Genomic DNA, 15,306 nt, shown 5'->3' with positions numbered 1-15,306 from the left:
CATTAAAACAGCAACAGTTGTAACTTAGGGCAGTTACAGGAATAGCATATTAAGGGATGAAAAGTCTAAGGTATGTAAAAATCCAGGGCTCTATGTATGCCAGCTAAATCTAAGAGTCCTAGGCAAACTGTGCTTGTTGTTTTAACACACGGGTAAAAGTAAACATGAACTATACTACAGCAATTACAGTGGCAAAAAGTGATACATTTCAAAGCATTTATACTCTTCTTTGAAATTAGTGCTAAAAGGTCATTGAGCTGAGAAAGCACAAGACCAATTCATCCAATGAGTGCATGGCCAAGTGGGGCTATACATGTAGGGTTATACACACTACCCTCAATCCACAGAGGCTCTCCCGGTGATGGCAGTGGAATATGTGCCCAAAGATCAAGGTTAGACTATGACCTTCATGTAGTGTCTAAACTTTTAATTACCAATATATATTATTTGTTCAGTGTCTGCTATAAGTAGACTTGGCAGAATTTGTTTTTATAATTTCAATGGACAATATCAATGTTTATTTTTAAGCATTTTTTCTATTTTTATCCATTTAAATTTTCACAGTAGTGGGAAATTGGGGGGGGGGGAATATCAGACAACAGGGTGGGGCAGACAGTAATTAATGACAGTAGACACGGATCTCAAAAAATTAAAGCTTTATAACTGATCAAACACAAATTGTCGACATCACATATCAAAATATACAAAGTAAATATCCTTAAATCAAACTCTAAGTTCTGAAGCAGCATTTTTCTTTCTTGGCCTATTTCTAAATGTTGTTTATTATTAATGGAAATGTTGGGTTGGTTTGTACATGTACGGTGAAATTGATGTTTAGTGACATTTACTGATAAAAATGTGATCCTTCCAAGCCTGGCTTTAAGGAAGAGGTAAATCCCTGCCTTTATTTAAAAAAAAAAAAAAATACTATGGTGTGGCTTTACAAAATGATCAAGTTCTGTGAAAAATGGTACCCAACAGAGAAAGAGAGAGAGTGTGTGTGTGTGTGTGTGAGCAACATGTACATGTCTTCCCCTACACTTACACCATCTTGATCATGCAACATCACAAGCAAGGATGATGACCACTAAAATATTCTGTGAGTAGGGGACCTTGTGGTGAATGGTAGGACTAGACATTGTGAGACCTTAATGTGGCACTGCCATCAGTTAATGTGCCCATTCAGTTTGGTTAGTAGTTTCAGCACATGGACCCACATTTTCAAGTATCCTATAAATTTGGTGCTTAACTTGCAATAACATGCACCTGTTTTTTGTAATTGCTGAGTACCCACTCCTCCCATTGTCATGGGGACCTGTGAGCACTCAGCATCTCTGAAAATCAGACCCAGGGTGTCCTAATCTGAACACCCAAATTTGAGACACCCATATTTGGTGACTTCTTTTGAAAATATGGGCCATAGTTCCTAGAGTGATTGAATTTTGTTAATTCCATTTGCTGGTGACTTTAAAGCTGACGCCATATTTATTAAAACTTAAACCAAGGAAGTTATATTCTACCCATTTGTCAGGGAAAGCTGAAGCATGGCCCATGCTTCTTTCCTGCCATGCCACAGGTGGAAATGGATTTAGAATATTTAAGTAACTGTCAAGCCACAAGCAAAAATGTAACTACAAAAGTCTGTTTTATAGCACTAATAATATGAACCATGAACAACCCTCCCAACTATGAGATTGTCCTTATAGTTTGCATTTCTGTAACACTGGATTTCTTTTTCACTTTTTTTTCTTTCAGAATTTGGTGAGAGAGGTTATTTAAAAACCAGTCTACATCTTGATGGTCTTCAGGCCACTGCATGTACTGACTTCTTTGCACAAAGATTCTAATTGGTTTGTATTTCATCAACTGATACTGAGAAAGTGATCCAACCAGAACCATAATGAGGACATCTTTCAGGTCACAAAAGTATCTGCTCTGGGCAAAATTAAAGGCTTCCACGCACCACCCATCCTTGAGGAACTGCGTTGTCACAATGCAAATGGTCTTCCTGCTGTTCCAAATGGCATCACGGATGTTGGTGATCTGTTCCTCCCCAGGCAGGAAATCTCTCTCTTCAAAGCACAAAGTAAATCTGTTTTTCTCAGAATACTGAGAGTCCAGGTGCTTTATCAATGAATTTTGGACCCACTCAAAGTCTTTGCTGCTATAGCATAAATATGCATCATATTTATATGTACTTGTATCTATTGCTTGCTTACGTTCTTTTAGCAGAGCACCTTTGATGGTCTTATACCAGACAAAACAAGTCCCTCGAAAGTGACTAAAAATGATGACTGCTGTTAGGAACATTATCAGAGTGACTGAAGTGAAGATGAACAGTGAGAACTGTAGAGGCTTCTGGAGTTCGTCTTCATTACAGCCATCAAGTGCCACTGAAGAGAGTGGAATCCTTGTGAAAAAAGGTGGGAGTACACAGTATGTGTCATTTTCTGAGCCAGCTAAGGTCACATTGGTTTGATTTAACCATGCTGTCCAGGTGTTTAAAGTGCAATCACAGAAAAACCTGTTGTTTGTTATATCCAGGATTCTCAAAGTCATGAAGAGCTCAAGGGCAGGTGAAAGAAGTTGGTTTTCAGACATATTAAGTGTCTTTAGGCTCTCAGGGAAAACACCAGGAGAAAGATAAGACAACAGGTTGGAGGCTAGATTAAGTCTGTTTAATGATGTTAGACCACTAAAAATACCCTGTGGAAGGGTAGTAAGGTAGTTGTTATTCAGGTGGAGCACCTCTAGTTTGGAAAGTGCCCCAAACACATCCAAACATAAACCTCTGTCCCACACAAGCTTTAACATGTTTTCTCCTAGATCCAAGTAGACTAACTGGTTATTTTCTATAACATTAACAGTTTTAACACAATAAGATAAACGATTTTGTCTTAACAAGATATACTTCACATCTGGAACTTGTAAAAAAATATAAAGATCACCCAGATTGTCCAATCTGTTTCTTTCCAAGTTAAGGAATGTCGTATTTATTCTCTGGTTACCTACAGATACTAGCTTATTGTCACTTAAATGAAGAGTGATCATGGCTGGGAAAGAAGGAAGAGTTGTAATGGCATTGTCCCGGAGATCCACCAACTTTAACCTTCTTAAATCCCTGAACGAATTCCCAGCAATTACTCCAATATGATTTCGTTGCAAATCAATATGCATCACATTCTGAAGCCCCTCAAAAGTGTAATCGTACAGCTCCCCCAGAATGTTATATGATAGGTTGAGAGTTCCTAGGTTTCCCAGGCCAAAAAATGCTTGTTTTTGGATCTGATTTATCTTGTTTTTGTGAAGGTTCAGCCATTCCAGGTCACCAAGGCTCTGAAATACATAAGGATCGAGAGAGAAAATGGAACCATATGAAATATCCAGTAAGCGAAGGCCACTTCTTGCTAGCCCTGCAAATGTATCTTGGTCTGGATCTTTGAGGTTCTTAAAGCCAAATCCTGGACCCATTATGTGATGGCTAAGCTTCAAAAAAACAATTGAAGTCCCATTCACAGCTGTGCAGAACTGTTGTATTATATCTACGCCCCAGCCATTACCACCGAGATCTAGGGTGTCCAGGACTATGTTTTTGAAAGGATTTCCACACTTGGCCCAGTCCATAGAAACTGAGTAGTATAATTTATTAGAATTGAGAATAAACAATATGAAGAATTTTCCCTGGAAGCTAGCAAGGTTTCCTTCACATAAGATGGGTATCTCGTTGTTTTTCAGGTCCACAAATCGCAGGGATTTTAGACGGTAAAATAAACGATGAGGGTGAAGGCGTTTGATCTTGTTTCCAGAAAGATCCAAATATTCTAAGGAGATCATATCTCGAAGATAGTCTTCTTCCAGAATGGACTCCTCAAGACTGTTGTGATATAGCTGGAGTGTGTGTACATTTGACAACTCCACAAAAGCATCAGGATCCAGATGAAGTATCTTATTGTCTCCTAAATCTAATTTTTGAAGGTTTGGCAGGTTCCTAAAAGCTGCTTTCCCTATGGTAACAGTAGAGACAAACTGGGTTCCAATTTCCAAAATCAGCAACTGTTCCAGCAGAGGGAAGGAGGATGCATTCACTTGCCTGATTTTGTTGAAACTTAGCCAGAGTATAACTGTATTATTGGGCACAGGTGGAACCTCGGTGAGGTTACAAAAATAATACTTGGCAATTTGGCCATAGGAATAGCAGCTTGTAAATGCAAATATTTCTTTGGCTACCAGCGACATTCCTAAGAGAAATACTAGATGATGTAACATTGTGATGCTGCAAGAAAAGAGAGAGAAAGTTGTAAGAACAAAATATGAAATTGTCTGTCTGACCAATAAAGTTTTGTAGCAAAGTTTGAATGCAACAGAATAAAAAACCAAGGCCAAGATTTTCAAATCATGAGGGATTTTGGGTGCATGTGTTTGAGTATACAATCTGAAACACCTTAAAGGGACCTGATGTTCAGTGGATGGGCTCCAGAAAATGGTGAGCAACCCACTCTAAAAATCAAGTTCCATGCAAAGTATTTTAAGATGGGCACCCAAAAATCATTGGTCACTTTTGAAAATCTCGGTCCAAATATTTAACAGTTGCACCTCTGATGTGACAACATTACCCTCAAACTCATTCCTTATTCAAAGTTAGCCAGACTGTTTTTTAAAAGTCTCGATAGTATGGTCAGAGGCTTTAGGTTAACACAAGTATTGAGATAATCATCCACCCTTCTGAACAGTGTAATCACTGCCATGTTCCTCCCCACTCCTCATTGCTAGTGGGGCTAGGTAAGACAATTCCAATGGCTAACAATGACATGTCACAATAGTCTCACAGACAAGGCACTTCCAAAAATAGTATTAAAAAAACCGGCATGCTTTCTTTTTGGAGCACCCATGAGATTTCTGGTCACCAGCAGAGGAACTCTGAATTTAACAAAGCAGAGTTTGACTCAGCTATAGGTTTAAAAGGAAAATGCTCATTTGGAGTTTCAGAATCTCTAGGACTATTCCAGTAATGTGAAGTTGTTTTTTAGGGTGAGAGCAATGCTTTAAAAGCATACACAGGAAAGAGGTGGTTGAGGAGGATATAGTAATTAAATAGTCCTTAGTAATTATTCTTATTGCTATTAGTCATCTTAAAATATTCTCCAGTTCAGGTGAAGCTCACAAGAGATCTAGCATATGGTATTAATGTCACTGATTTATTGTGTGAGACAAATATACCGTTTACAGCCTACTGCTTATTAAAAGGTTACATTTGATTAATTGTTATCAATTGACTGTACAGTTTCACTAATGGCACAGATTGCCCAGAAGCATCACAGTGAGAGTAAATGATTTCAAGATTCTATGCTGAACTCAGCTCTGTAGTACTGAAACCATGTATACTGTTAGTTTAGTACTCACAAGTTTTGCAGACTTTTGAGGCAGTAAAAAAATAAAAAATGCACATTGCAAACAGTAAATTACACACTTACCCAGTTTAATTCACAGACTGGACAATAGGGAGTCCAATGATATTGCAGCACTGTCAAATCTCGCAATTTTATCATGAATCTCACAATATTTGGTCGTTTTTCTGTTAAAGCCCCGTGTTCCTCCAGTCATATGATTACATGAGAATCTCAGCTTTCCTATTTATTTATTTTAAGTTTCTAGCTGTCATGGCCGCAGAGATAAGTTTGAAAATATGTACCCTAAATGCTCAAACACTAGACAGCACATAAAAATAATCCACCAATAATGCTTGAACAGCACTGATGTCGGCAATACTGGAGAAGAGGCCGCATCCTGAAGACCCTACACCAGGGATCGGCAACCTTTCAGAAGTGGTGTGCCGGATCTTCATTTATTCACTCTAATTTAAGGTTTCGCGTGCCAGTAATATATTTTAACGTTTTTAGAAAGTCTCTTTCTATAAGTCTATAATATATAGTTAAACTATTGTTGTATGTAAAGTAAATAAGGCTTTTAAAATGTTTAAGAAGCTTCATTTAAAATTAAATTAAAATGCAGAGCCCCCCGGACTGGTGGCCAGGACCTCGGCAGTGTGAGTGCCACTGAAAATCAGCTCGCGAGCCGCCTTCGGCTCCCGTGCCATAGGTTGCCTATCCCTGCCCTATACACTGGGCAGATTGGCAGAGGCCCTGGGGGGTTTTCGCCTTCCTCTGCAGTGTGGGACACGGGTCACTTGCTGGAAGATTCTCTGCACCTTGAAGTCTTTAAACCATGATTTGAGGACTTCAGTAGCTTAGACATAGGCTAGGGCAGAGGTGGGCAAACTATGGCAGCCCGTGGGACCGTCCTGCCTGGTCCCTGAGCATCTGGCCTGGGAGGCTCGCCCCAGCCCCTCCCCTGCTGTCCCCCCTTCCCCGCAGCCTCAGCTCACTCACTCTGCCACGGGTGCAATGCTCTGGGTGGTGGGGCTGTGAGCTCCTGGGGCAGCGCAGCTGCAGAGCCCAGCCTGAGCCAGTGCTCTGTGCTGCACGGGTACAGCGGCAGCGTGGCTTGGCTCCAGCTGGGCGGAGTGGCTGTAGTGCCGCCAGCCACCGGTGCTCCAGGCAGCACAGTAAGGGGGCAGCAGGCAGGAGGGTTGGAGAGAGAGCAGGGGCATTTGGGGTGGTGATCAGGGGATAGAGGTTTAGATAGGGGCTGGGGTGGTTGGGGGGGAATAGAGGGTTGAATGGTGGCAGCAGTCCTGGGGGATGGCAGTCAGGCAGGAGGGGGGTTGGATGGGGTGGCAGGGCGCAGTCAGGTGACAGGGAGAAGGGGTAGTTGGATGAGGCAAGGGCCCAGGGGGCAGTCAGGAATGAGAGGAGGGATTGGATGGGGCAGCGGGGGTCCGGGGGCTGTCAGGGGACAGGGACCCGGGGGTGGTGGATGGGACAGGGGTCCCAGAGGGGCCTTCAGGGAACGGGGGGTTGGATGGGGCAGGAGTGTGGGGGGGGAGATAGAAGGTGGGGGCTGGGCCATGACCCCCTCCCCTAACCAGCCCTCCATACAATTTATGAAACTCGATGCGGCCCTCAGGCCAAAAAGTTTGCCTGTCCCTGGGTTAGAGGTTTGTTACAGGAGTGGGTGGGTGAGATTCTGTGGCCTACGTTGTACAGGTGGTCGGACTAGACAATCATAATGATTCCTTCTGACCTTAAAGTCTATGATTCTTAACCATTTCTGATATACAGCACAATGCCAGTCATTGTTACTGATCTAGCACAGTGCATGAATTGTGTCTTACTTCATGTGTTATTGCTCAAGTGTTGCAAGTTACCACAGCCCTTGCCAGCCCGCTGCATCTGACCTTCCTTCCTTCCTTCAGCTCGTACATCCTCCTAGCAATTTTAAGTTCCTTATACCCAAGTTAGCTAAATATGTTAAAGATGAAAAAAATACCTGAAACACCTTCCCCTGTCTTCCCCTTTACCTGTAACAATCTGGGATCTTTTTCATACACATGCCCCAGTTAGAGCAGCATTCATGCAGCCCCAGGGCAAACTCACAATGTGTCTAGCATTGGAACTAAAGAAAAATCTTCCAAGCTGACAGTAGGGTGAGGGAATATCTTTTATTGGAACTACTAGTGTTGGTGAGCGAGACAAGTTTTTTGATGTACACAGAGCTCTTCTTCAGGTCTGCGAAAGGTACTGAGAGTGTCAACTAAATACAAGATTGAACAGATAGTTTAGCATAAGTAGTTAGGGACCATTCAAGGCAAAGGGGCCCATTAACACCCCCTGCATAGGACAAAAAACGGGGTTAGTGGGTTACAGATTGTTATAGTAAACCAGGGGTCAGCAACCTTTCAGAAGTGGTGTGCCGAGTTTTCATTTATTCACTCTAATTTAAGGTTTCGCGTGCCAGTAATACATTTTAACGTTTTTTGGTCTCTTTCTATAAATCTATAATATATAACTAAACTATTGTTGTATGTAAAGTAAATAAAGTTTTTAAAATGTTAAAACTAAATTAAAATGCAGCACCCCCGCCCCCCCAGACTGGTGGCCAGGACCTGGGCAATGTGAGTGCCACTGAAAATCAGCTCGTATGCCGCCTTCGGCACGCGTGCCAAAGGTTGCCTACCCCTGTAGTAAGCCATAACACCAGTGGCTTTATTAAGACCATGCTATTTAGTGTTTAGCAAAATTACAAATTTCAGCTCCCAGGCTTGTCTTTTGAAAGTGTTGTGATAAGTCTGACCTATCAGTTCTCATCCTCAAAGAAAACACTGGTCTACAATTTTTGAGAAGTCGTCTGCTTCAGAGATAAAATGTGCTATTTATTATGCATTTTGATGTGCTGAATTCAAATATGACAATTAAAATAACTGGCTACTGTTTAAGATATTTAAGTTTTTACATTTTGTCTATGTATATTGTGTAGATAGTAGAGTTTTAATCATAAATTGTAAACCTAGGTCTTTTCATGTGTTTATGGTTGCTTTACATGATAATATTTCACCTGTCCTGTTTATGTAACACTTTAAAAATCAGCAAAAGGGTTATATAAATAAAATTTATTATGAAACAAAAGGCAAAAAACTATTATGTACATAGTTTAGTCCTATTCAGTGTCTACTCGGCGCTTCTTGGCTTGTCTCTTGTATTCATTAAATGGAGCATCTCTTGTCACTGTCCAGCAATAGTCTGCAAGCATTGATGGGCTCCATTTGCCCTGATAGCGTTTCTCCATTGTTGCAATGTCCTGGTGAAATCGCTCGCCATGCTCGTCGCTCACTGCTCCGCAGTTCGGTGGAAAAAAATCTAGATGAGAGTGCAAAAAATGTATCTTTAGTGACATGTTGCAACCAAGGCTTTTGTATGCCTTGAGGAGGTTTTCCACCAACAACCTGTAGTTGTCTGCCTTGTTGTTTCCGAGAAAATTTATTGCCACTAGGCTTTCCGTGCCGTCTTTTCCTTGCCACGCAGTGCATGGTCAAATGCATCATCTCGAAGAAGTTCACGAATCTGAGGACCAACAAAGACACTTTCCTTTATCTTAGCTTCACTTAACCTTGGAAATTTTCCACGGAGGTACTTGAAAGCTGCTTGTGTTTTGTCAATGGCCTTGACAAAGTTCTTCATCAGACCCAGCTTGATGTGTAAGGGTGGTAACAAAATCTTCCTTGATTCAACAAGTGGTGGATGCTGAACACTTTTCCTCCCAGGCTCCAATGACTGTCGGAGTGGCCAATCTTTCTTGATGTAATGGGAATCTCTTGCACGACTATCCCATTCGCAGAGAAAACAGCAGTACTTTGTGTATCCAGTCTGCAGACCAAGCAAGAGAGCAACAACCTTCAAATCGCCACAAAGCTGCCACTGATGTTGGTCATAGTTTATGCACCTCAAAAGTTGTTTCATGTTGTCATAGGTTTCCTTCATATGGACCGCATGACCAACTGGAATTGATGGCAAAACATTGCCATTATGCAGTAAAACAGCTTTAAGACTCGTCTTCAATGAATCAATGAACAGTCTCCACTCATCTGGATCGTGAACGATGTTGAGGGCTGCCATCACACCATCGATGTTGTTGCAGGCTACAAGATCACCTTCCATGAAGAAGAATGGGACAAGATCCTTTTGACGGTCACGGAACATGGAAACCCTATCACCACCTGCCAGGAGATTCCACTGCTGTAGTCTGGAGCCCAACAGCTCTGCCTTACTCTTGGGTAGTTCCAAATCCCTGACAAGGTCATTCAGTTCACCTTGTGTTATGAGGTATGGTTCAGAGGAGGAGGATGGGAGAAAATGTGGGTCCTGTGACATTGATGGTTCAGGACCAGAAGTTTCATCGTCTTCCTCGTCTGACTCAAGTGCGAATGATTCTGGTGCATCAGGAACCGGCAGTCCTTCTCCGTGGGGTACTGGGCGTATAGCTGATGGAATGTTTGGATAATGCAGTCCACTTTTTCTTCTTTGACACACCTTTCCCAACTGGAGGCACCATGCAGAAGTAACAATTGCTGGTATGATCTGTTGGCTCTCTCCAAATCATTGGCACTGCAAAAGGCATAGATTTCCTTTTCCTGTTCAACCACTGGCGAAGATTTGTTGCACAAGTGTTGCAGCATATGTGTGGGGCCCACCTCTTGTCCTGATCTCCAATTTTGCAGCCAAAATAAAGGTGATAGGCTTTCTTAACCATAGTGGTTATACTGCGCTTTTGTGATGCAAAAGTCACTTCACCACAAACATAGCAGAAGTTATCTGCACTGTTCACACAAGTTCGAGGCATCTCTGCTCAATTTGGCTAAACAGAAATGTGTCCCTTTGCAAAATCAAACTGACAAATAAGAGAGCACGACACTGTTTGATTTCTAGAGCTGATATAGGGCAATTTGTTCAGCAGAGTGATGTAAGCTTTGTTATGATTGCATCATCCATGACTTCTAGGAATAACATGATGCAATTCATATCATGTATGACGCAATACCAGCTTCAGATTGCATCACTCATTGTTTTGCCTAAAAAGCAAGTACTGTCCAAACCCAGTCATAGATTTATTCATAGATCCAGTCAAAGATGTATTTTAGTCATTTCTGTTTTAAATTGAGATCCCTTCCCTTTATAACTCACTTATCCTCTGCTATTCCCAAGTCAAGGGTCGTATATACTGACCCAATAGCATATATTGAAAACTAGAGCCAATCAAATATTTTAAGCATCATTTTCGTTTTCAGTGACCCAGAATTAGTAAAGTTGGACTACATTTATTTCAGAAGCATTTTGGCTGTAGAGCAGTGAAACCTGCCCAATATGCAGAGAATAAACATGCTGATGAATGCTGAAGCTGCACAAAAGACTTGCCAGTATTTGCAGGCTCTGGGAGATATGCAAAATTTACCCTGCACTTCAGACAGCAAATGTGTTTCCTTTCCTGTCTAAAAAAGTGAGCAAACATTCTCAAGTATTGACAGGGACAATATGAATCCAAACAGGATGGCAACATCCTTCCCTGATCTAATTAGCTTTATTGGCAACACTTGGCAAAAACAAAACAAACTAGTGAACAAATGCTTTGGTTATAAATAAGCTGCTTTTTTAAAAGAGGGGAATGGTGAGTGCTTTGCTTCAATGGATCTAAACGGTTCTTTAGATTAGCTAGTGCTCCTCTCAGTGTCCCTCCCCTTCTTCCACCAATGTGATTTCTTCATTCACCAGATGCTTTTAGGAGAACACTGAGGTTCCACAAAGGGCCCGGCCTACTGCAAAATTCACCCTAAAACTACAGTCAGCAAGAGTGCTTCCTTCCATCTACACTGGGAAATCTTCTAACCAATTTTAAAACCAGTTCACCTCAAATGAGTTCTAAAAACTGCTTAGAGCTGTAGAGTAGGCCAGTTTTAGGCTAAGGAAACCTGATCTGTTTTTACTGAGACAGGTTAACCCCTGCTGAGAGGGAACTCAGAGCCTGGAACTGGAATACTGAGATGGAGTCTCAACATACACACTAACTGGTTGTTTATAGGGGCAGGTGAAGCTCCACTTCTTATTATAGACATTCCCTTCCTGCTTCATTGAGAGCTGTATGGTGGGAGGACCCATCTGTTATAACTAAGGGTACATTACTCACTAGAGCAAGGCCTGGGAGTCATGTAGCCTTCCCAATCCCAACTCCCTCGGTCTCCGTTTTTTTTGTTTTTGTTTGTTTTTAATTTCCTTCTGATGCCTAGGCAGGAAAACAAAATGAAGCTTGAATTCATGTGTCTAAATCCTGCAGCCATGGATCTGGAACTTTCAATGCCATGGTTCTCAATAACAAATTAACCAGTTACCTAATCCCCTTCTCAACAAGGCTGGTGTGGATACAGCCCAAGTAACTGGATAGCGTACTTAGGATTTCTGCAAGGTTATTTTGGCACAGGAACGTGTTTGCCTGAAACATCTTAGGTGCTCAGCTACTCCCCTGATGCGGCCATATAAGTGCCCAAACAGATTTTTTTTAGGTTAAAATGCCATCTGTTTTCATATCTCACTCTAGAGACATGATGGGTCCCTGGCTGCCTTCTCGCTCTACATGTCTGTGTACCCAGAAGATAAATCCTAATTATATGCATTGGTCTGTCAGTAAGTTCTGCATACACTAAACCTTTGGTCAGATCGCATTGCACCAGTAAAGGGCAAAGAATAGATTCTTGTTTATGCTTCAACAACAGAAAGAGTAGCCTGGTTTACATTTGGAAGTTGGACCAGTATAACTAGCTCAGTTAAAGGTGAGATTTTTTTTTTTAACAGAAGTAGTTATACTGGTATATCCCATAGTCTGGATGCAGGCATTCTGGTATAAAGGTCCTTTACACTGGTAGAACTTATTCCCCATCCACCATGGGATATGCTAGATCAGGGTATGTCTATACTGCAAGTGCTGTAGCATAAACACTAGCTACAGCAATGGAAGGGTTTCCCATCGCTGTAGTAAATCCACTCCCTTGAAAGGCTAGAGCTAGGATGATGGACGAATTCTTTCGTCAACCTAGTGGTGTCTTAGGTTGGCTTAACTGCATCTCTGAGGATGTGAATTTTTCGCACCCCTGAACAGAATAACTAAGTTGATCTATGTTTTAGGTGTAGATCAGGCCTTAGCATATGCACATACACGCTAGGGTGTTGTACCAATTTAACTATCACAGTATAGGTAAAGCAATCCAAGTTTTAATCTGTAGACAAGACCATTCCACACAAAGGTCTAAGTTCTCAGGAGGACACTGGTGCCACGAAAATATTGGAGGAGAAAACATTTTATCCATTAGCCTGATGGCTACCTCCTTAACATCTGATAGCAGCCAAACACCTAACTATAAAGGGTTGGAGAATTTTTCAACAAAACATTTTTCTGATGTAAAAATGAGATTTCTATTTCCATCAAAAATTGCCCCAGTTCCCCTCCATTTTCTGAGATCCTCAATATGAACCTGTTGCAGTTCACCTAGTGCTAGGTTTATATTGCTTGCGTGCACCAAGGCCATTATTTTACTTGTGGCTTTGTTTTGTTAGTTCTGTGATTTTGCTTAAACTTAAACAAAAATGTTTGGACAAATAGCAGGCATAGAAGTGTTCATCCTGAAAGTGAAAGACGAATGTTTAATAAAATAATAGCATGTGATACTTGGAGATCATTAGAGACATTATATTTGCAGCATCAAATATAGTGTGAATATAAGCACCACCACTATAATAAATAAAAGTGAAACTCACCAGTCTATTTTAGGGCCCAACCAAGTGAAGTGGAAAACGTAAACAAGGAGTCTAAATGGTGAAACGTATAATTTTTTTTAATAATCTAAGGAGTTTTTAGTAACAAATAAAGGTTTTTAAAAATATATATATTCTCTGTTGACAATGTCTCTCTTAAAAGGCAGGTTTGACCAAACCTCTGGGATAGAAAAGACAAATAGTAAAAGAGCCCTTTGCAGATTAAATTATCAAGGATAATTCCCTATAGATTTTTGTCAAAATCTCCATTAGATTTCTTTCAGAGTGGTAGCCGTGTTAGTCTGTATCAGCAAAAAGAACAGGAGTACTAGTGGCACCTTAGAGACTAACAAATTTATTTCAGCATAAGCTTTCGTGGGCTAAAACCCATTTCATCCAATGCATGCAGTGGAAAATACAGTAGGAACACACACACACACACGAAAAAATGGATGTTGCCATACCAACTGTAATAAAAGTAATCAATTAAGGTGGGCTATTACCAGCAGGAGAAAAAAAAACTTTTGCAGTGATAATCAGGATGGCCCATTAGATTTCTGTTGTCCCTGCCTGCAATTTACTTTCTTTGACCCAAATCCGGAATTCCTTACTCAAGCACACTATGCATTAATCTTAGTGAGTATTTTGCTTGAGTAAAGACTGCTGTTTTCTCTGCGAATGGGATAGTCGTGCAAGAGATTCCCATTACATCAAGAAAGATTGGCCACTCCGACAGTCATTGGAGCCTGGGAGGAAAAGTGTTCAGCATCCACCACTTGTTGAATCAAGGAAGATTTTGTTACCACCCTTACACATCAAGCTGGGTCTGATGAAGAACTTTGTCAAGGCCATTGACAAAACACAAGCAGCTTTCAAGTACCTCCGTGGAAAATTTCCAAGGTTAAGTGAAGCTAAGATAAAGGAAGGTGTCTTTGTTGGTCCTCAGATTCGTGAACTTCTTCGAGATGATGCATTTGACCATGCACTGCGTGGCAAGGAAAAGACGGCACGGAAAGCCTAGTGGCAATAAATTTTCTCGGAAACAACAAGGCAGACAACTACAGGTTGTTGGTGGAAAACCTCCTCAAGGCATACAAAAGCCTTGGTTGCAACATGTCACTAAAGATACATTTTTTGCACTCTCATCTAGATTTTTTTCCACCGAACTGCGGAGCAGTGAGCGACGAGCATGGCGAGCGATTTCACCAGGACATTGCAACAATGGAGAAACGCTATCAGGGCAAATGGAGCCCATCAATGCTTGCAGACTATTGCTGGACAGTGACAAGAGATGCTCCATTTAATGAATACAAGAGACAAGCCAAGAAGCGCCGAGTAGACACTGAATAGGACTAAACTATGTACATAATAGTTTTTTGCCTTTTGTTTCATAATAAATTTTATTTATATAACCCTTTTGCTGATTTTTAAAGTGTTACATAAACAGGACAGGTGAAATATTATCATGTAAAGCAACCATAAACACATGAAAAGACCTAGGTTTACAATTTATGATTAAAACTCTACTATCTACACAATATACATAGACAAAATGTAAAAACTTAAATATCTTAAACAGTAGCCAGTTATTTTAATTGTCATATTTGAATTCAGCACATCAAAATGCATAATAAATAGCACATTTTATCTCTGAAGCAGACGACTTCTCAAAAATTGTAGACCAGTGTTTTCTTTGAGGATGAGAACTGATAGGTCAGACTTATCACAACACTTTCAAAAGACAAGCCTGGGAGCTGAAATTTGTAATTTTGCTAAACACTAAATAGCATGGTCTTAATAAAGCCACTGGTGTTATGGCTTACTACAGGGGTAGGCAACCTTTGGCACGCGTGCCGAAGGCGGCATACGAGCTGATTTTCAGTGGCACTCACATTGCCCAGGTCCTGGCCACCAGTCTGGGGGGGCGGGGGTGCTGCATTTTAATTTAGTTTTAACATTTTAAAAACTTTATTTACTTTACATACAACAATAGTTTAGTTATATATTATAGACTTATAGAAAGAGACCAAAAAACGTTAAAATGTATTACTGGCACGCGAAACCTTAAATTAGAGTGAATAAATGAAAACTCGGCACACCACTTCTGAAAGGTTGC

General features: G+C 41.0%; 1 protein-coding gene across 1 annotated transcript in view; it reads right to left on the bottom strand.

Moving 5' to 3' along the window:
• Window positions 1–639: 639 nt before the first annotated feature.
• The window catches only part of TLR5 (toll like receptor 5), a 39,931-nt gene continuing 25,264 nt past the window's right edge, over window positions 640–15,306 (bottom strand). The window contains exon 2 of the mRNA XM_045008573.1: window positions 640–4,273. Coding sequence (XP_044864508.1) covers window positions 1,687–4,266 — 2,580 coding nt within the window. The 5' untranslated portion in view covers window positions 4,267–4,273 and the 3' untranslated portion in view covers window positions 640–1,686. The remainder of the gene's footprint in view (window positions 4,274–15,306) is intronic.

The sequence above is a fragment of the Mauremys mutica genome, chromosome 3 (genome assembly GCF_020497125.1).
Source record: "Mauremys mutica isolate MM-2020 ecotype Southern chromosome 3, ASM2049712v1, whole genome shotgun sequence".
Classification (NCBI taxonomy): Eukaryota; Metazoa; Chordata; order Testudines; family Geoemydidae; genus Mauremys; species Mauremys mutica.
This window is presented reverse-complemented; position numbering and strand designations above follow the sequence as displayed.